At 47.9% G+C, this 19,891-nt stretch overlaps 5 protein-coding genes across 5 annotated transcripts; 2 read left to right on the top strand and 3 right to left on the bottom strand.

Annotated features, from left to right (window-relative positions):
• Positions 1 to 111: 111 nt before the first annotated feature.
• On the bottom strand, positions 112 to 10,327 carry BmR1_04g06095 (transformation/transcription domain-associated protein; the record flags this gene model as incomplete). The annotated part of the gene is made up of 6 exons (XM_021482473.1): positions 112 to 2,572; positions 2,593 to 3,203; positions 3,224 to 3,867; positions 3,888 to 5,041; positions 5,062 to 6,677; positions 6,770 to 10,327. The coding sequence occupies 6 exons, from the start codon at positions 10,325 to 10,327 to the stop codon at positions 112 to 114; spliced, it is 10,044 nt and encodes a 3,347-aa protein (XP_021337181.1).
• BmR1_04g06090 (pleiotropic regulator 1) lies at positions 10,653 to 12,272 on the top strand (the record flags this gene model as incomplete). Its single annotated transcript, XM_012794370.1, has 1 exon — positions 10,653 to 12,272. One exon carries the CDS (start codon positions 10,653 to 10,655, stop codon positions 12,270 to 12,272), a length of 1,620 nt encoding a protein of 539 aa, XP_012649824.1.
• BmR1_04g06085 (hypothetical protein) lies at positions 13,402 to 14,700 on the bottom strand (the record flags this gene model as incomplete). Its single annotated transcript, XM_012794369.2, has 1 exon — positions 13,402 to 14,700. One exon carries the CDS (start codon positions 14,698 to 14,700, stop codon positions 13,402 to 13,404), a length of 1,299 nt encoding a protein of 432 aa, XP_012649823.2.
• On the bottom strand, positions 15,857 to 17,872 carry BmR1_04g06080 (Calpain family cysteine protease; the record flags this gene model as incomplete). Its single annotated transcript, XM_021482472.1, has 3 exons — positions 15,857 to 16,138; positions 16,160 to 16,983; positions 17,005 to 17,872. The coding sequence occupies 3 exons, from the start codon at positions 17,870 to 17,872 to the stop codon at positions 15,857 to 15,859; spliced, it is 1,974 nt and encodes a 657-aa protein (XP_021337703.1).
• A 23-nt stretch (positions 17,873 to 17,895) lies between these two features.
• BmR1_04g06075 (RuvB-like protein 1 (pontin 52)) lies at positions 17,896 to 19,719 on the top strand (the record flags this gene model as incomplete). The annotated part of the gene is made up of 7 exons (XM_021482470.1): positions 17,896 to 18,330; positions 18,377 to 18,440; positions 18,521 to 18,661; positions 18,740 to 18,900; positions 18,984 to 19,232; positions 19,254 to 19,358; positions 19,459 to 19,719. The coding sequence occupies 7 exons, from the start codon at positions 17,896 to 17,898 to the stop codon at positions 19,717 to 19,719; spliced, it is 1,416 nt and encodes a 471-aa protein (XP_021337180.1).
• Positions 19,720 to 19,891: the final 172 nt, after the last annotated feature.

The following is a 19,891-nucleotide window of genomic DNA, read 5'->3' as shown; positions in this document are numbered from 1 at the left end:
ACTATAAGACAGTCCTACTGGAACTTGTAATAAGCTTCTTTTACAATTAAGAGATCATTTTCACATACATTAACATAAATGTGTACAACTATGCGAGTTGCATCCAATACCTCAGATCCAAGCCTGCCAGGTGGTTTTTAGGCTTGCAAGCGTGTCTGGTTTGGAGCTGAACTGCACGAGCGAGTGGATGCGATGGTCTATGGGCGGGCCCTCTACATTTTCCCCCACTAGCCTTCCGTTTTCCCCCTCTACCCTTCTCCCCCAGCGCGGAGCCGCGGGCTCCGCGGCGGCAAAGGCAAATATATAGTCCAGCACCTTTTTCGTATTTTTTTGTGCGCATTCCAACGCCTCCCTGTCCCAGGAGGCAGGAGAACTATCTCTGTTTTCATATAGCTGTAGGATGTCATCGCGCATGGCTAGGGAGAGTATATTTTTAAAGTGGAATTCATATTTTTTTAGACAGCAGGAAACGCCGTACATGACGGCAGGCACTAGGCCGAGCTTCCCATAGGGCCCTATCAGCGCGTCAATGTTAGGTGTGTAACGGAACGGCACAGAGTCTCTAAAGAGCAGCTCCACAGCATCAGCGCCCGCAGGGTGCGCAAGGTCCCCGCGATAACTCGGGAAAAAGTCAAGTTGATGGGCCCTGCAATCGGGACCCAGCTGCAGCTGCAAGGGCTTGGTATACGGTAGCGCCAATACGAAGTTGAAGAGGCACAACGCGGCGTAAGAAGTGGAAAAGTCTCTGACTGCGCTGTGAAATGACGCCGCGTCGCTGCCATGAATCAGGGCCAGAGACCGGCGCAGCACATGCTTCGGCACAATTTTCGAAATCAATTCAAATGGAGCAGCCCCTTCTACTGGCAGCTCTACTGGCAGCCGATCCCTCTCCGACAAAAGCTTGTGCAGCGCCATCACTAAGGCCGCGTCCGCCCTGAAATCCACCGGAAACGTGAAACACTCGCCCCAAGTCTGGCCTTGGCGCCTGTTATCGGCGTCCAAATCCAAACGCCCCTCAACGAGCTGCTGCAGGGAGTGGGAAGGCGCGTCGTGCTCAACCAAGGCGGTGAAGGGGTTCAACGGAAGCAGCGGGAAGACCGGAAACTCAACTGACCTGGCCCTCGTGGCCCTATGCCTAGCAAAGAGGGAGTTCACCAGCTGCTGCAGGCCCTTGTACCTGGCGAGCCTCCTTTGGGCACCCGCCTCCAGCGGATGCACCAAAAAGGGGTAGAGGCAGCCGTCGCTGCCGACCAGCCGCACCTCCTTCAGCACGTGGTGGCTGCGCCTTACCTTCCGTATGCGGTTGCTCACGCCAGCGATGGAGCAGCCGCCGCCCCGCGCCGGCATCTCCAGGGCCAGGCGAGCCCATTCGGCGGAGGCAAACCCGGGGGACAGTTCGTGCACCCAGGCAAAGGGCTGATCCAGCCCCCCCTCGGCCATGGAGCGAAGGCACCTTCTAAAGCCGAGGAGCGCAACTATCGCGTGCTCCGAGCCCCCGGGCAGTTCCACTCCCTCGGCCCCAAGGGATTTGATTTGCGACGGGACGAACTCATAAATTAATTCGCGTACGGAGGGCGGCAGGGAGGCGTCAACCGGGACTTCCAGCGTCTCTTCCAGTAGCGTATCTACAATGCAGCGCAGTTCATCAATGCAGCTGGGCTTCCCAATACTAGCCACCTCCCTGGCGAACCAGTCATAGGCGGCCGTGCGGGCGCCACAGGCCCTGGCGATGGGGTTTTCGTCCGAGTCGCCGGCCAGCCTGAGGTGGAAGCACAGGGGCGAGGGGCTAAAGTGCAGGATCCTGCGGAGCAGGGCCGCCACTTGTCCGCGCTCTGGGCGCTGCAGCGAGGACACGAGGGCCGGGTGCCAGGGCTCCCAGCAGCGGGGGTCCACAGCCTGGCTGTAGCGGGCGAAGGCCTCGCAGACTTCCTTGTCTCCGCCCGAGGCGGCTAGGAGCCACAGCACCCGGCCCAGATAGACGGGCGCCTTTTCCGGCTCCAGCGTGGCGCCGACGAGGTATGCCATGACGGAGGGTCCTAGGGAGGGTCCTAGGGAGGGTCCTAGGGAGTCGCCCTCGCTCAGGCGGGCCCAGGAGAACCAGGTTTTACTGTTGAGCGGGTCTATCTTCAGGGAGCTGAGCAAGAGTGCCACCGTGCTTTCCGCGCCCGCCCCGGCCCCGCTGGCCAGCCAGCCCGCGCCCCCTCGGAGCGCCTCAACCGGGGCGTTCTTCAGGAGGGTGTCCAGCACTCCGCGACCAGCGGCGGGCGTCTCCGCCTCCCGCCGCGCGTCAGCTGTTCCCTCCGCGATGGCCTCGCGGGCCATGTCAAAAAGGAGGGGCGCCACGGCCTGCGCGGCGCGGGGGGGTGCAACTGGAGGGCCAACCGTAGGACCAAACGGAGGACCGAACTCGGCCAGGGCCTTTGACAGGCATTGGGACGCGATCGCGTTGAGCCCGTGGAACTTCCTAAAGGCCCTTCCGGCCTCCATAAGCACGCGCTGTATCTGCAGCGCGACAGCCGACTGGTAGGCCTTGTCCCCCAGCGACTTTAGAAGCTTCGACAGGCGAAGGTAACTAACTGAGGCGCGCCTTACCTGCGCATTTCCCTGTGCCAGACCCCCGGGGGGTCGCAGAAGCTCGAGTTGCCCCCCAGTATTAGGGCGGGGGCGGGAAGATGGGACGCGTGCGATGCGGCCGCGACAAACCTCCTCGCCGAATCCAAGAGTTCATGCTCCACCCAAAGCTGCCTGCGCGCAGCGCCCGCGGCGCGGCCCGAGAGAAGCCCGCACGCGGTGGCGACTTGCTGAATGCCTTGCTGAATGTGTTTACTCGCCGCGCTAAGATCTGTGGCCTCCGCCTCTAGCAGTCGCAGCGCCCGCTCTAAATGGTCTGCGCCCAAGGGCGCCGACTCGCCGGAGCGGCTGGGGCGCGGTGCCGGCAAAAGGTCCCACCGGCCGAGCGACTTGGCCGCCTCGCCCCAGCCGCGGTGGCACAGGGCGACTTCGTGCCCCAGCCTGGCCCTGCTGTCCAGGGGAAGCCCTGAGCCCAGCCTCTTCATCGCCCCGTGGCACGCCCGCGCGGCGCCCAGCCACCGGCCGTGCTGCTCCAGGGCCAGGGCGGCCCCGCCCGCGCCCCTGCAGAGCGCCCGCAGCGCCCCGTAGGCGTAGTCACGCTCGCCCAGTGCGAAATAAACTTCCGATAGCAGCTAAGTTAATGAAACCCCACCTCGATGGCTCGGCACCTGTGCGGCAGGCCCCCGGAGATCTGCCTGGAGAGGGCGGCCGCGGCCTGGTGCCAGCTGCCGTGCTTAAACGCCATGTGCTTTAGCAGCTCCAGGGGCAGGGCTGGCGTGGGCCTGCACACCAGCCCGCCCTCAATGAAGGTCAGCAGCGGATTGGAGCCCCGGCACGCGGCCCCACCGGGCTGGCAGATAAATCTGACAAAACTGGCGGCGAGCCCCGGGCGCATTGGAAGACGCCGGCACAGCTCCAGCCAATCGCTGCGGGCCACGGCGGGGCACGCAAACCGCACCTGCTCCCTCCAGGCCCGCCAGGCCCTCTCCCCTCCAACCCCCCTAAACCCCTTACCAACGCCTTCTCCCCCGACGCCTTCTAATGCCCCCGGGCCGAGGAACGACAGCATCGGCCCGCACACGCCGGCCCCGCGCAGCCTCTCCGCAACAGACGCACCGGCGGGAGATGATTCGTCAGCGACCGCCTCCGGTCCTGTGACCGCCTCCAGGAGCCCCGTGTAAAGGGCGGGGTAGGACGCGAATAGGCGCGGACTAGAAGGCAACTTTAGCGTAAACAAAAACTGCATCCGCTCCCCAATCTCCGCGGGAGCTATCTCGTCCAAAATAGATATACACTCTAAGTCACTTGCGTCTTACCGCTGCGAATGGCGTGGTCCGGGGAAAGGGCCCCGCTTATGGCCGAGTGGTAGGTCGACTGGTCGCCCGGGTCCACCAAGGCCTGGGCCCGCATGTCCCTTAGCATGGAGAGGGACACTTGGTGGTAGATTTGTCGCATTTCGGCGGGCTCGTGGAGAAGGCGGTACACGTCGACTACTTTTGGGCCCAGCCCCCCGTCCCTGTAGATGAGGGCGCAACTGCCCAGCCACCTCCCCCAGCACAGACTCCTATAAAGCTCTCCGCTTCTCACGCTATTTGTACGGACGAATATTGGGTTTTCGCCCTGTGATAGCTTTTCTGTCCGTGTCATTGGCCTTCCTCCCTCTGCCCGCGTCTCCCTCGCCCAGTGCGTGGCCAAGACGAGCGCGTGGGAGTGGCAGGGGTTCAGATCGCTTGACATGGCCGCGAACACCCCGAAGACCGCCCGATCCACGCCAGGGACGGCAGACAGGGCCGCGTACAGATAGTCCATGAAGATCCAGCCCACAAAAGCGTTATCCTCCGCCCCGTCCGTGTCGCCTTCCGCGGCGACAAGGCACGGCGCGTGCTTGCCCCAGGAGGGAGCTTTATCGCGCGCATGGGACAGGCAGTTTACATTCCCTGCAGGGGGTAATCGATACTCCACGCCGTCCAGAACCAAGTACCCCGACCGAAGCTTCTCCATGTGCGCGGTAGAGCTTCCCGCCAAGAGCTCCACCACGCGCTGGTGGGGGAAAATGTTGGCTTCGAATGCGATTAGCGCATGAGAAAGCACCAGCGCCGCTGCTAAAGACATCCCGGGCAGCGGGCCGCCAGCCCCCGAGCCGCAGCGTGGCAGGGAAGACAGAATGTCGCAACCCAGCCTCTCTATGTTTTTTGCCGTAAAAATGCTTCCAAACGCCTCCTCCGGAAGCGCCGACAAGCTGTGGTACGTGTAGAAGGCGAGGGGGGGCACGGCTGTGGGATGTGCGACGGAAAAGTGGCGCATCAGCAAGTCAAAGTATTTTTGCCCCACCGACGCGTCCGGACACTCTGCCACCACCGCGGTCAAAATAAACAAATTCTCAGACACCTCCTGCGGGGAACACCCCGGCACGAATTCCACCCTGGCGTATCTTTCCAAAAGCTCCGGCGAAATCGCTCCGAATAGGGCCCTGCATTAATTTTAAAATACCCTTGCGATAAAAGCCTGTGCAGTAATGGGTGCTCAGGGCTGGCAGCAGCAGGCCACGTGAGCGCCAGCCTCAGGGCCGCTTCTGAAACCTCGTTCATAAGGTCCGCCGTAAGGTCTGCTGAAGCGCCCATAAAGCAGAACAAATTCACGGCGGCCGTCCTAAACGGGTCGATGGGCTTGCCCCGGTCGCCGGGCTGCTGCGCCAGTTTTTCGGCGGCAGCACGCAGCCCGGCGGCAGCCTCGCGGCCCAGGCTTAAATTCTCCCCAGCCACGCACGAGGCGTTCAGCAGAAGTGCAATATTCGCCAGCGCCTGCAGGGATTGGCACCCGCCTTCCGCCTCCGCCGCCAGTCGGGCCAGCAGCAGGTCCTGCGCTTCGCGGCCATGCGGGCCCATTGCGCTGACCAGCCCCTCCAGCGCCTCCATCCTGATGTGCCTGTACTCGGCATCCGAATGCGTGAGCCCGGCCGCCAGGATCTCCGCCCCGGACATGCCCCCGGCCAGATCGGCCGGCGCGCCGGCGTAGGCCTTGGAAAGCAGCGCCAGGGCCTGCGCCCTGGCGGCCAGCCGCTTGTCATTTACCAACGTATCCCGCGCCATCCCGAGCAGGTTTTCTCCGGCTGCGGAACGCGCGTACCTCACGATATCACCGTGCGACTGCTCCCGCAGCAACGCGAACGCCTCGACCAGCAGCGATTCGCCGTGGGAGGGACACTTGAAATGCTGTGAAAGGATGTCTAGCAGCTCCGGAAAGCAGTGAACCGGCTGCCCGAGGTGCTCAGTCACCAGGCCCATCGCCTTGAGCTGCCCGGGGCAGGCGCAAGGCGGGCCGCCTGTCGAGAGCCGGCGCATCAGTTCGGGCAGCCGGTCCACGTTCTCCCTCAGGTACTGGCCCACCGGGGGGTCCAAGGCTCCGGCGGCCACGCCGGAGTGAGGGCTGCTGCCGCAGGCGGCCCTGATGCAGAAGGCAATTGCGTCCAAGGCCTGAGCCTCGGTCAGGTGGCCGGCCCGGATCGCGTGGCCCATACAGTGGGCCAGGGCAGAAAAGACAGACAGCGCGTAGCTCGCGTCCGCCTCTCTAGGCACGTCCATGAGGAGGTCGAGGAGGGCCCTGATTTCCGCCTCGTCCAGGGCCAGGGCGGCCTCTGACGCCGGCTCGTGGAGCTGGTAGTTTAAAACGGCTGCGGCCAGCGCCTGCGGCAGGCAATCGGGCATTGACTGGACAGGCATTGACTGGGACTCGGCCGCCCCGCCGCCCAGCGCCTCGGCCTGGCGGTATATAGCCAGCCTCAAAAACCCGCTCAGGTTGGAGATGCGGGTGCCCCTGGCCCGGAACAGCTGGATGGCCCGCCCGAGCAGCTCTGCCCGGCCCAGGCAGGAGGAGACTGCGTTTAGGTCAACGCAGCCAACTAGTCTGGCCAGAGAGCACGAGACTTGGGGCGGCGAGCTCTGCAACGCGGCCGCAAAGGAAAATCCGTCGAAAGATCTCAACTCGAAGACTATATCTGCAATGAAAGCGCGAAACGTTTCCTGCAGGTCCTTTGGAACATCCTCAGATTCGTCAAACGCTTCAGAGAGCCGTGCCAATGAGCTTGAAACGTAGTATTGATTCTGCTCCTAGATGATATACAAATAGATGATATCGCAACGCTGTAACACATATTAAGGACGTCATTATTGGCACAAATTGGCACAAGCACTGGACTTACATTTTTCAGCAGGACGGTGGAGGAAGAAATTATCCCCTGCATAAACTCCGGCGTCAAAAGCCCGGGACTGGTGGCAAATAGGCAGACATTTGCCACTAACGCGTCGAGAGTCTTCATTTCGGTGTCCAGATGGCTGAGTGCTGTGGCACCCAACTTGGCAATCGTCTGACATACGGGCAAAATGCAGCTCTCAAAGGTACCAAAGTCAACAACTCGATCGGAAGGAGCTTCGAGGGCTAGCGTATACGTGTAGAGCAGCTTGGCCGTAGAGGCGGGCAGCCTCTGGATCAGGCCGGCAAAGCCTTCCCCCTCCGCCGCCCTAGCTGCGTCGAAGGTCACGCAAAGCAGCTTCAGCAGGCCACAAATGCGGGCGTGGGACTGCAAGGCGCCGCACCTTTGAACGCTTGATTTTTGAACGCTTATTTTTTGAACGCTTATTTTTGCCTTGGCTAGGTACCTAAGCTCCACTTGTAGCTGCGACAGGGCCTCCGCGAAGGAATGTGCGTGGACCGAGTGGCCCAGGGGAACGAGATTGCTCTCGAAAAAGCTGATCACGCCGGCTCTGTCTCCCGGCGAAATCGCCGTAAAACTGGGCCTTCCGCGCCAGTCCTGGCCCTTGGATGGGCTCGACGCGGGGTAGTCCCGGTCGAAGGCCCTCCTGAACGCGTCAAAGCCAGGCCCGTACCTCTCCGGCGTATAAAATCTAAGCGCCAGACAACGGACAAACGGAGTTGGCGAGTAAAAACACTTGTATAAAAACTCCCCCAAAAGCCGCTGCTGCGACCCCCTGAGCATACTAGACAGCACTTGCAGCGCGCGGAGGGCAATCTTCGCCTCCAGCACCCTCGTGTAGACGTTGTCGCTCTTGACCACCGCAAATACTGCCTCCAAAATCGCTTCGATGGGGAGAAGCTCTGGGTCAAGCAGGCCCTCCTTCTGCCTACTGCAGAGGGCGTGGGTGAGGGCGTACACGGCGCCGCCACGGCCGACGCCAAAGCTGGCGGAGACCAACGCCTCCAATATCTCTGCCCAGGGACACTTGCCAGAAGATGCAATCGCACATATAAACTGAACCGCCCTTATGGTGCCGACAATGTGCGTGGGTCGAAGATCAAGCGCACAAATCGCGCCCCTGATAGCATTAACAAAGACCCGACTGCTGCCGCTCGCCTCCACATAGTTTACCAGGTCCCCCAGGCTAGAAATGCCGCCGGAAGCCCCTGCGGCTTCAGTGGCGGCGGGCTTGTCGGCGGCCAAATATAAAACTGCGGGGTAGTAGGCGATTGAAGACTCGGAGGAGGGATCAGAAGCTATGGCGATGAAGGCAAGATTGCGTACCGCACTTATTAGGGGCTCAAGGACCTCCGGAGGACCACAAGAGGAACAGCTTAACAGGGTGAACATGTTCTTACCCTTCTTCCTGCCAGATTCAAATGCACTTGCGGCCATCTCCCTCTGCGCCTTATTACAGTACTTGCTCATCACCAACGTCGCAAATCTCAGGTAAATCTCGTCGTCAGAAGGAACTGGCTCGGAAGAAGATCCGTAAATTATGTCCTGGTAAAATACCTCAGAACTCCTGGCGCTAGCAGAAAGCACGTCCTGGAGCTGCTCCGCGCTAGGAATAACACCAATCTGGGGCTTATCCGGGCTATTACCGGTTAAATACTCGGAAAATATACCCCCTATAAATAGCGCCTCGCACTCTTCGCTCTGGTAGGCCATGCGCGCCTCCCTGTGGCCGGGAGCCCCGGCGGGGCGCTCAAGGCACTCCAGGGCAACGCGTCTCAGCCACTTGCACTGGTCTATGCTGCAAGAGAGCGTGGCCCTGGGCAACTGCTTTAGCAGGCGCTTAAACACGCCCAAATGCTGCGCGGAAAGGGCCTGCGGGGGGGACTTGGGAAGGGCAGCCGCCAGTACCAGCGGCCACTCCGGCTGGCAGGCCTCCAGGCTCAACAGCCCCTCCAAGAGGCCTTCCCGAGACGGGCCTACGCGCCTCAGCCTGTCGAGCCAGACTTCTGGCCTCAGCTCGCACTCGTCCAGCCGGAACGAATTCGTCTGCAGGTACTGACTGGCAATGCGCTCGTCTAGGACCTCCAAGGCGTCGGGGGCTACTGCTTCCAGTGCGGGCGCCATACGTCCCAGCCTCTCCAACAGATCGTGCTGGGGAGATGCTTCAGAGCTTTCCCCGCGCTTTTGTTGCTGTTCTTCCAACATCCTGAGAATACTCTGCAAATCCAACGATGACTGGTGCAGAGTCCACCAAAAACAGCAAGCCGTCGCCGAGTTTGAAGTAACTATTGTACAGAAACTGTCCACAATTTCAGGGTCCCGCGTGGACGAAGAAAGTAATGCCAGTGCCTGCAAGCCGCGCTCTTGAACTTCCGCCGACAGGTGGTCAAATCCCTGCGATAAATTGGCAGCGGCCAGTCTACAGAGCCATAGCACGGTGGGGGTAGGGGTGGCAGGCGCCAAGGCGGCGGAGGGCTTAGATCCGGGAGGCTTTGTTACAAATTTGTTTGCCGTATTTTCTAGCAAAAGTGTGAAGGAGCAGAGTACCATTTCTTGATGGGAGTGCGATAGGTGCTCCATAAGTAGTGCTAAAGACTTTGCCGCCGCTAAATGTGCATTTGGCAGGAGGGCTCTGTCGTACAGTGCCTGTGTAAGTGATTTCACAATTTCATCCATGTTAATTGTGGCATATCTGCCCTTGAGGGCAAGTAGAATCTCCAACATAACCTGTAGGGCTAGGGGGCGACAAAAGTCCTGCTGGGCCTTCCCATGGCCCGCCAGCAGTTGCTCGTCCAGCAGGGGGGCCAATTCCTTCCATAAGCCGCACTGTGATGTGACAAAGGTACGCAGTATTTCCAAAATGGATCTGCGTTGATCGCATGCGTGAGATGGCAATAAGACCAAAAAGCTTTTTATGAGGTTTATTGTACGCTGAGAGAAGCATTCCACAGAGATGGGCGAGGAAAACATGATCCCATTCTTGAATGTATAGCAAACGAAGCTGAGACTGCGTATTTGTGCAGAAATCACCAGCTCCTGCTGCTCGCACTTTTGGCTAACCTTCGATTCCATGAAACGAAATAGAATGACAAGCAGAGGTTCATAAAATTTAACCAATGCCTGGGGACAGGCATTGGACGCAAGCATCAAAATGCAGGGCATTTCTAGGGCAAACTTCACCGAGTTGATAGCATGACAGTTGCCTGATTTAAATGGCCTTGGCGGGCAAAAGTCGTACGAAAGAAGATTTTGGTAGAGAGCCTTGGGGATAGTATCAAAAAATACATCCAAAGCAGCGGTATTCAGACATTTGTCGCCTTTCAACACTTCGTATAAGACTTTCACGGCTTCCAGGGCATTGACATCTGAGTCGTTTAATATCACTTTCGATGCAATGTCTAACATATCTTTACAAGACGTTGATTCATGCAGATTTGAGGCATAAAATGATCTTATGGCGGACCTACGGGCCTCTTCCGCCTCAATCTCTACACTGCCAAAATCTGTCAAGGTGCTCTTAGATTGGAAATAGTCGGATTCCTCCATGGTGCGTGACGCATTGAATGTGACTGATTTCAATAAATAATCAACTGGTAATATCAATTATTCATACAATCTCTGGGCCTCTTTAGACGGCTTCTGGGTCTTTGTGTAACGCGTAGTTATTAAATCGCTACACATGCACCATTTTAGAGCTCAAAGCTATACTTTTTGAAATTACCATAAATTATATTAAATTATAGTTACAAATCTCAGAGGGCGTGATAAAGCTTTCAAAATAACTTATCCTGTCATGTTATGTACACAAATTCCTCCCCCATACCACTGACTATAATATAAGCGATAACCGCCTCCTACTTATTTTGCAATTATGGTAAATATGGAGGAACCTGATAACCCTCCATATCAAATCGGCGACTTAAATGCGTTACTAAGGAGCGACCTATACAAGACGCTCAATTTATTCGCTGGAAACTATGGTTCAAAGCCATACGATCTCTCGAGCGAAGCAACTATCGCACATTTACGCTCAAAAATTAGAAAAGAATATCCATTCCCCCTAAACAAAGACTCAAAATCTTCATCTATACTAGCCAGCTCTATCGCAAAAGCCTCCGCAGCTATCACTAATGAAAGTGGAACTAAAAAACTACTGTCAATAACCAATACTACAAGCACTGGCGGGAAAACCCCTTATGCCTTAGAAAACTGTATATCTAAGGATGAAAACTCAAATAATATACCTTCGGTTTCCCCTAACACGCCATTGATGGATAGGGTTACTAAAACCTGCCTGGAATATTCTGGCGATTTTGACCCTGACTCATGCCTATGGGATGATACCATAGGCAAAGCTCAAATCCATATTCCTAATACCAGTTCCTCTGCTTCTGACAGCCAATCTATGGCACTTGGTGGTGATCTAGCAAATCTGAGACTAAAAGTGGATGTTAAGGGGAGAAAACCAGTTTGGCATCCTCCATGGAAGTTACATAGGGTGATAATCGGACACCAGGGCTGGGTAAATTGCGTAGATGTTGACCCATCAAATCTATGGTTTGCAACAGGATCCAACGACCGCCTAATTAAAATATGGGACCTCGCTACTTGCCAGCTCAAATTATCTTTGACTGGACACATAAATGCGGTGCGAGATCTTAAAATTTCCAAACGCCATCCCTACCTTTTCTCTTGCGGAGAAGACAACCGAGTTAAGTGCTGGGATCTGGAGCAAAACAAGGTCGTTCGCGACTACCATGGGCATTTGAGTGGGGTATACGCTGTGGCGATACATCCTGCTTTGGATATACTTGTATCTGGTGGTAGAGATGCAGTTGTTCGGGTATGGGATATGAGGACTAAACGGGCCGTTCATGTACTTGGTGGCCATACAAGCACTGTGCACAGTTTGGCCGCCCATTCAGTCGAGCCACAAATTATCTCAGGGTCACAGGATAAAACCGTACGCTTATGGGATTTGGCGGCGGGTAGGTGCAAAACAACTCTCACACATCACAAAAAGAGCATTCGCGCTTTGGCTATACACCCGCGTGAATACAGCTTTGTAAGTTGTAGTGCTGATAACAATAAGGTTTGGCGTCTGCCTAATGGTATATTTGATAGAAACGTAACGGGTCACAATGCTATAGTCAATACTTGTGCTATTAAGGACAATGGATATTCGTCGGTTCTGGTTTGTGGGACTGACAATGGGCAATTGCACTTTTGGGATTGGACAAGCGGATACAAGTTTCAGACAATCCAATCACAAGTGCAAAAGGGATCTTTGGAAAGTGAAAGTGCAATTTTTGGCTGTAAATTTGATTATAGTGAAACAAGATTGATCACTACAGAGTGTGACAAGACTATCAAAGTGTGGATCCAAGATAAAGACGCCACTGAGGAGTCCTTCCCAATTGAATGGAAGCCACCAATGGTTGCGGCTAAAATACAGACCCTTCCCAGGCCAAAACGGCATATAAGACTTTGATTCGAGAATAATGAAGTTATTTTAGCTTTCATAAATGGCTTGATGCTTTGCATAGGTATTTACGCCACCTTAATTTCTGACATAGCTTGACCTCTAGTGAAATGGCTGCTATAAAATAAATCAAATGGTTTGTATGAAATAAAACATATTTAAATGTGAGTTGTCCATGAAAATATATCTATATCTATTAATATATATTTTCCCACTGTTTTGTTATAATATATAAGAATATGTAGATAGAATAATGTAAGACATACATATTCTTAAAATAATATACACATGTATTTATGACAATATAGCATTTTTTCACTTGTAATTTCATTATTTTCATTGTCTAAACACTTTTACACTAGACAAAATTGCGATAGGGACTCACATTTTAGTTATTAATTGTGAATTGCTTTTGGGGTATACTGTCAAATTCTATTTCGAAACATATGGTTATATCATGTTTAAATACAAACATACATTGGATGCTACAAATGTAACATATTCAATTTGAATTTGTATAAATGTTAATTCCACATTAAATTATAAAAATTTGCACATAATACAAAGAATTCGAATGATATAACAACTATATTAACTGAATTAATGAGTTAATTTTTTATGTTTTATCATTTTTAGCTGGCACTGAATGTACCAGATGATCAAATTTGGTTTATGACTGTGATAATGCAATGCGAAGTTTAAAAAGATCAATATACTATTAAATAAGTAACAATTATCTATTATCATTAACCATGTTACGCTAAAACATTACCAAAACACTCCACGATCATTTTAACTTTTATTTATTTATTTATTTTGTAAATGACACTCAAACTTCATTATTTAATCAAATTAGCATGACATATTGTACTTAGCCGATTTGGCAATTACACTAAATATGGCTTTTATATCAAACTATATATATATTCATAAGCTCCCTTCAACTATTCTAGGCGCCATCAACTAGTTTATTCAGCTGAAAAGCCTAAATAGAAACAAATTTGGTAATCATTGCCTAAATAAATCCACAAAGAATACTCGAAAGCACAACTAAACAAATTAAAATACTATCACCGTATATCTGATGGTTAAAATGTTATAATTCATAATATAACAAATAATTATTTTCCACAATTTGTTACACATCGCTGAGTTGTTTGAGAGATCCTGCCTTGTATATATACCACAGTGGGACAAAAGACACTGCCCGGATTATAATCATTACAATATTAATGGTATATCGTGTGGAATCCGATTCACACAACTCAAATAGTGGAAGACATGCCATTGCTGCACAACCTCCTATTGTATATATAATGCCACTAATAACTCCAAAAACATGTTTGGGAAAAGCCTGTTGAACATAACAGAAGATTGGAGTTGTGAACATGGAATACATCAGCATGATGCACAATGACATTATGATCCCAGTGACATTGTTAGGATATAGCGATAAAATTGGTACCAATAGCCCAAAGAAGTTAAGCAACAATAATACAATCGCTATTCCAAACTTTTCCACAAGCACCCCAAGTATAATGCACGGAATGAATGATGATACAAATGAAATTTCCAATATTTGAATCGTGTACGAATCGCTTTTGTAAGTTGCATTAATAAAATACTGATGATATGTCAATGTCAAATTAACAACGAAAAAAAATATCGAGATACATGCAAATTTCAAGGACTTCAGGCAGTCGCAAATGGAAGCGTTACTTAAATCTATGTCTGTATTGCAGTCTTGATCCAAACATATACCATCATTATCCTTCATTAGCTTAAAAAAAATAATTGATACAAACGCCCAATTTATACCTAAAAATGCAAATGCATAAATAAATGATAAACCTTTAAAGGTTATACTTGTATTTTCAAGTACTTTATTCATTATAATGGGTACAGTTGAGCCCAGTGATGCTGATGCCCCAATTAGAGCAAAAACTATATTTTTTGAATTTGGAAACCTGTGCTTAATCATCAACGGTGGAAAATTTGAGGGATCTATTGACATCCCCAAAAAAATGCAACCCATCACTACACACCAATTAGTTTTTATCAGAAATCCAAAAGTTACCCAGCAAAGTATAGCAAACATAATACCAAATGATACTGTAATCAAAGGGCCAAATTTGTCCAATGAAAGTCCAGCAATAGGGGAAAAAATAAAGTTCGTAGACCTAATAATTGGTAGAAGTTTTGATACATATAGGCGTTGTTTTCCACACCTACCAGTTGGAAAAGGCGGACCATTTCTTTTTTCAGTGGGACAGTAGTTAGCATAGGCGTCTCCACTCAAAATCACTTTGGAAAAAGAAGTCCAGTTGTCGTAATTATTTGAAAGAATGACGTGGAACAACAACATAATCAACATAAATATACTACTCCAATCGATGCCTTTAAACATCTGTTTAAAATTTTGTAAGGATTTATTCATTTTTCCAGCAATACAGATAACGAATTCAACAAGTCATACTTCAATATTAAAAAAAATAAAATCCAACAACATCTGCAAAAATTTATTAAGATAAATGTAAAATAATTCAAGTAAAATACATTACCAATATATTACTAAATTATACATTGCCATTAATTGCTAGATTAATGTTCATTGGAACTCTCAGTGAACTTCGTGAATAAAAACAATTCCAATCGATTCAATTAGTTCAAAATCATGTTACATTGACCCTACGTTAAATTAGTCATGTAGTCGTCCCCCACTAACATAACTATGTAGCCAAACTCTGCATGAACTAGTTTTGTAGCGATCTTTTAACACAGATTCCTATCAATATAATATAATTAACACGCACTGGAGACAAGGTCACTGCGAATTAAACTCTGATTATAGTTATTCATCGAATTGACAAAATAGAAGTATATAGAATCATCAACAACAATTCTAATATGTAAATGTTTGCAAATAATTTATATACGAGTGCTAATAAATGACACTAGTAATCTTTTTGTTTCACAATTGTTGATTATAGTTGGTTACACTACGCAATTTAGTATCTGACAAAATGACTATCTTACATGGTTTACCCCCGTGTTTGACATAAATTACAGTTTATGTGTATGGACTTTAAGTTCTGACGACATATATAATTAAACGTTGGCAGTAATATATGTATACTTCTAACAATAGTGTTTTGAAGAGAGTAAATCTCACAGTGATATTTCTGAGTTTATCCATTACTATTGATGGCCTTAATTAATATAAACAAATACACAATGCGTATATATATACTTGTATGATGGATCATGGTAGACTAATGGTTATGTATATACTATACATTTACATATTTTTTGTGTAAATAATTTATTAGTTATCCAAATAATATTTAGAAATATTTACATATCCATCAGTTATAACTATTTTAAAATGATTATATAATTACAATATAATTGTGCAAAAATAAGCATATAATTATAACTATACCCAACCAAACAAAACATGTATCATTATATATATATATATACGAAGTACTCGAAAAACCGACAGTATTAATGCAAATTCATACCAGAAAACCCCATTAATAAATAAATATTGTGATCTATAATAACAATACTAAAAATTAACTATACATATGTTACATCAGACAGTTGTTACCCCTAGAAATCAACTCTAATTCACCCAAGACACAATCATTAAACTCCGAGTAATACAACGGAGTTACATAGGCCACAATCCTAAAAGTACCGCCGCTACCACTGTAAGTTGAGGGGATTATGGTAAAAGTACCAACTGGAAATTCATCCTCAATGCAGCACATATGTAAACGGCATATACCACTTGTGATTACTTTACCTTGCTTCAGCAAGTAATCTAATTGATCTATGCCCTTAAATACCTTCAAATTTATGTGCAATGCCTACATAATACTTTGGACTACCTCCTCCGATTCCAGAATTATCAAGACTTTTGAGTGCTGGTATAGTGTAAATTTGATGTGAGGATTGAGAAAATAATTATCTATATCATTTACACCACCGCAACAATCGTCCCATTCCGAAACTATTGATAAGTAGTTCGTTGTGTGTTCCACTGGAGGAGCCATTGGCTCAATTACAAAGTCTTGGTTAGCAAAAATTTTGATGGTGATGTTAAAAGGATAAACAGCAGGCCTATCCAATAAAGTATTTAACAAATAGAATGTAGAAGGGAGATTTTCAAACTTATTCAACGCACATTCTGCATTGTAATAAGTCCCTTGTATGTCAGGGTTACTAGAAAGTATTTTTTTATCCCTAAGGAACAGATGCGTTGCAATATACTTCAGTTCGTCCTTGCTTGACTTTTTGTGTTGTATAAATAAGACCCATACATTGTCTATGTCGTCTAAAAATGAAATTTTGAGCTTAGGATTAAAATCCATGTGATAGAAATCATCCAGCAGAGATTCACTAAAGTGTGGAAATGAATTCCACCGCAAATGTACTGTACGCTCATAATTAAATTGCATCGGGTCGTGCGATATGTATAAGTAGGAAAACCATTTAATCACATCGCACCACTGAATCCAAAATGTACCGTTGTCTGCTGTTTTCGGTACATGGCCTAGTTCTTTAAAGACATTTAAAGAGACTTCACTGCTATCATAATCAGAAAATTTTTGTCTCCAGGATATTTTACCCCATGGATTCTTCAAAAACAACAATTTGTACCCATTAATCTCCTTTAAATCAATAACTGCATATGCGTGATTTGACACTATACCTAATTCAACATTTTACAAACCAGAGATGGAAGACACGCCATTAACTTCATTTATTAGCTCATGTTGATCGTTTATTTCCGAATTGTCGAAGTCTAATGTTCCAAGACACGACATACATAATCCTTTTTTGAAGCTACTATACAAATCTCCCCAGACACAATCGTTTGTCGTACGGCCAATTTTTATTATCTCAGGTATAAAATTTGTAAATCTGTATAGATCAATGCAAGGATTTGTACCAATGATATTATAAGTATTGCCAAGTAACTTGATGAAAACCTTTTCAAGTATTGTAATCCACAATTCATTTTTGTCAGTAGAATGGGCACATAACAATCTACCATCAGATCTAATAGGGACCCAATCATCCACATTAATATTTCTGGCAGTACCATTGATGTATACTCGACAAGAGAACTCTGTCTTCTGAATTTTTTGCCTAGAAAATTCACCCAAAACAGCACTAGTACCAGTGACATCAACAACAGAATGAATGTGAGTTGGTATAAAAATTTTTGAAATTATATCCTTATTATACTTAGCATCATAATTTGCCATAGAAGTCAGGGAGCTCAGGAATGAGCAGTTTCCGACATAACCTTGTTGTATTCGCTCGTATGATATTTTACCGCAAATTAATGTGGGATTATCTGCTATTTGGGAAAGTCTGACCCATGAACTCAATTTTGCCAGTTGCTTAGTAGTTAAAGTTGGTTTACCAAGGGGGTCATCCCAAAAAGCGAGTATTTTTGGCGCATTTTGGCACCTAAGCAATTTAGCAATGTATAACTGGTCAGAAGCTCGAATCACACGCTCTTTTTTAGCATTTTCTACATAAATTTCAAGGTGTAAACTGTCCAATTTACTAGACTCAAGTAACACGTCCATACGGATGGGGCATTATTTTTACTATGGATTTGGTGACCACCATCCCTACTCAATCAAACCTCTTAGTCACTAAGGAACGCATCTCCGCTCACAGTCACATTAGAGGATTGGGCGTACATCCACTTCTATTTGACAAAAATGTAACTGACGAAGAATACCCCTCATATTTTGACTCTGAGTGTGGACTTATCGGTCAATACCATGCCCGTGAAGCTGCTTTTTTGGTTGTAGATCTGATTAAATCAAAAAAAATGGCGGGAAAAGCAGTATTACTTGCAGGACCCAGTGGCACTGGTAAAACTGCCCTAGCCATGGCGATCTGCAAGGAACTTGGAGATTCCGTGCCCTTCACCCCTATTTCCAGCACAGAAGTCTTCAGTTGCGAAGTAAAAAAGACAGAAATACTCAATGAAGCTTTCAGGAAGAGTATCCATGTTAGGATCAAGGAGGAGAAACAAGTAAGTTTGATTCAAAGTTCAAATCCATAGTTAAAAAGTTATTTAGGTATACGAAGGGCAGGTAGTTGAATTGGCAGCGGAAGAGACCGAAAACCCTCACGGTGGTTATGGTAGGTATTCGGTGATTAATTACTGTGATTAATTATTTTTTTGAAAAAATAATTAATCAATTATATAATGTTTTATTTAGGCAAATGTGTTGTTGCAGTAATTATCACTTTAAAGACTGCAAGGGGGACTAAAACGCTTAGATTGGCCCCGCAAATACACGATCAATTGGTGAAGGAGAACGTGGCGATAGGGGATGTTATATACATAGAGTCTAACACAGGTATGGAATATATATTTTTGTTATTAGAAAATATTATTCCAAATGAATTTTTTTTAAAAAAGCAACTCTCTAATTTAGGCCAGGTAAAACGTATGGGACGCTGTGATATATTTGCTACGGAGTTTGATTTGGAATTGGAAGAGTATGTCCCACTGCCAAAGGGCGAGGTGTTTAAGGTCAAAAAAATCGCACAAGAATTATCTCTCCATGATCTTGATACTGCAAATGCCAAGCCTATGGTTAGTTCCTACAATTTTTTATTTGATGCAAAATATGTGGAAATATATATCGAAATATACAATATAACAAAGTACTTATATAGAGTGGGAATGACGTGGTATCTATCCTTGGACAATACCTACGGCCAAAAAAAACAGAGATAACTGACAAACTAAGGGCACATGTTAATATGGTGGTCAATAAATATGTTGACATGGGTATAGCAGAAGTCTTGCCTGGTCTCCTGTTTATTGAGGAAGCGCACATGCTTGACATTGAATGCTTCACCTACTTAAATCGAGCACTAGAATCGCCATTAGCACCTATAGTAATATTAGCTACCAATAGGGGGGTATTTCAAAAGGTTATTTAGGTTTGTACCGTGCGTGGAACCGATTCAATTGAACCGCACGGCTTACCAGTGGATCTACTTGATCGATTGTTGATAATCAAGACTCTCCCTTACACTATTGAGCAGGTGAGTTTTTATATCTTGCAGTTATTCAAAAAATTGTTCTTAAATATGTGAACTGTTCCCATTTCATAAAAATTATCCTTTATATTACATATTAATGTAGATTGTACAGGTTATAAGCATACGGGCTAAAACCGAGAATATCGAGCTTAACAATGAAGCGCTTGAGCTATTAGGCAAAATTGGTAAAAATACAAGCCTGCGCTTCTGTTTACAACTACTTGGGCCATGCAAGGCCATTTGCGAATCGCAATCTGAGAATATAATCACTCGAGAACATGTGGCAGCTGCAGATGCCTTGTTTATGGACGCCAAGAGTTCGGCTAAAAGAGTTACTGATGAGTCTAGATTTTTTGTGTCTTAACCTACAAACTATGGTTTGTCATCATTTTCCCCTAGTAGCATCTGCACGCTAATACAAATAACAGTTAAATTAAAATTTTAAAATCGCTGTTAGTGAACTGATAATTAGTTATTTCAAACAACAAAATAGTTATCTATTAAAACTATTACTTAGTTTTGTAGGAAAACCAATT

The sequence above is a fragment of the Babesia microti genome, chromosome IV, assembly GCF_000691945.2.
Source record: "Babesia microti strain RI chromosome IV, complete genome".
Classification (NCBI taxonomy): domain Eukaryota; phylum Apicomplexa; class Aconoidasida; order Piroplasmida; family Babesiidae; genus Babesia; species Babesia microti.
The sequence above is the reverse complement of the archived record's forward strand: the minus strand, read 5'-3'. Positions and strand labels throughout refer to the sequence as shown.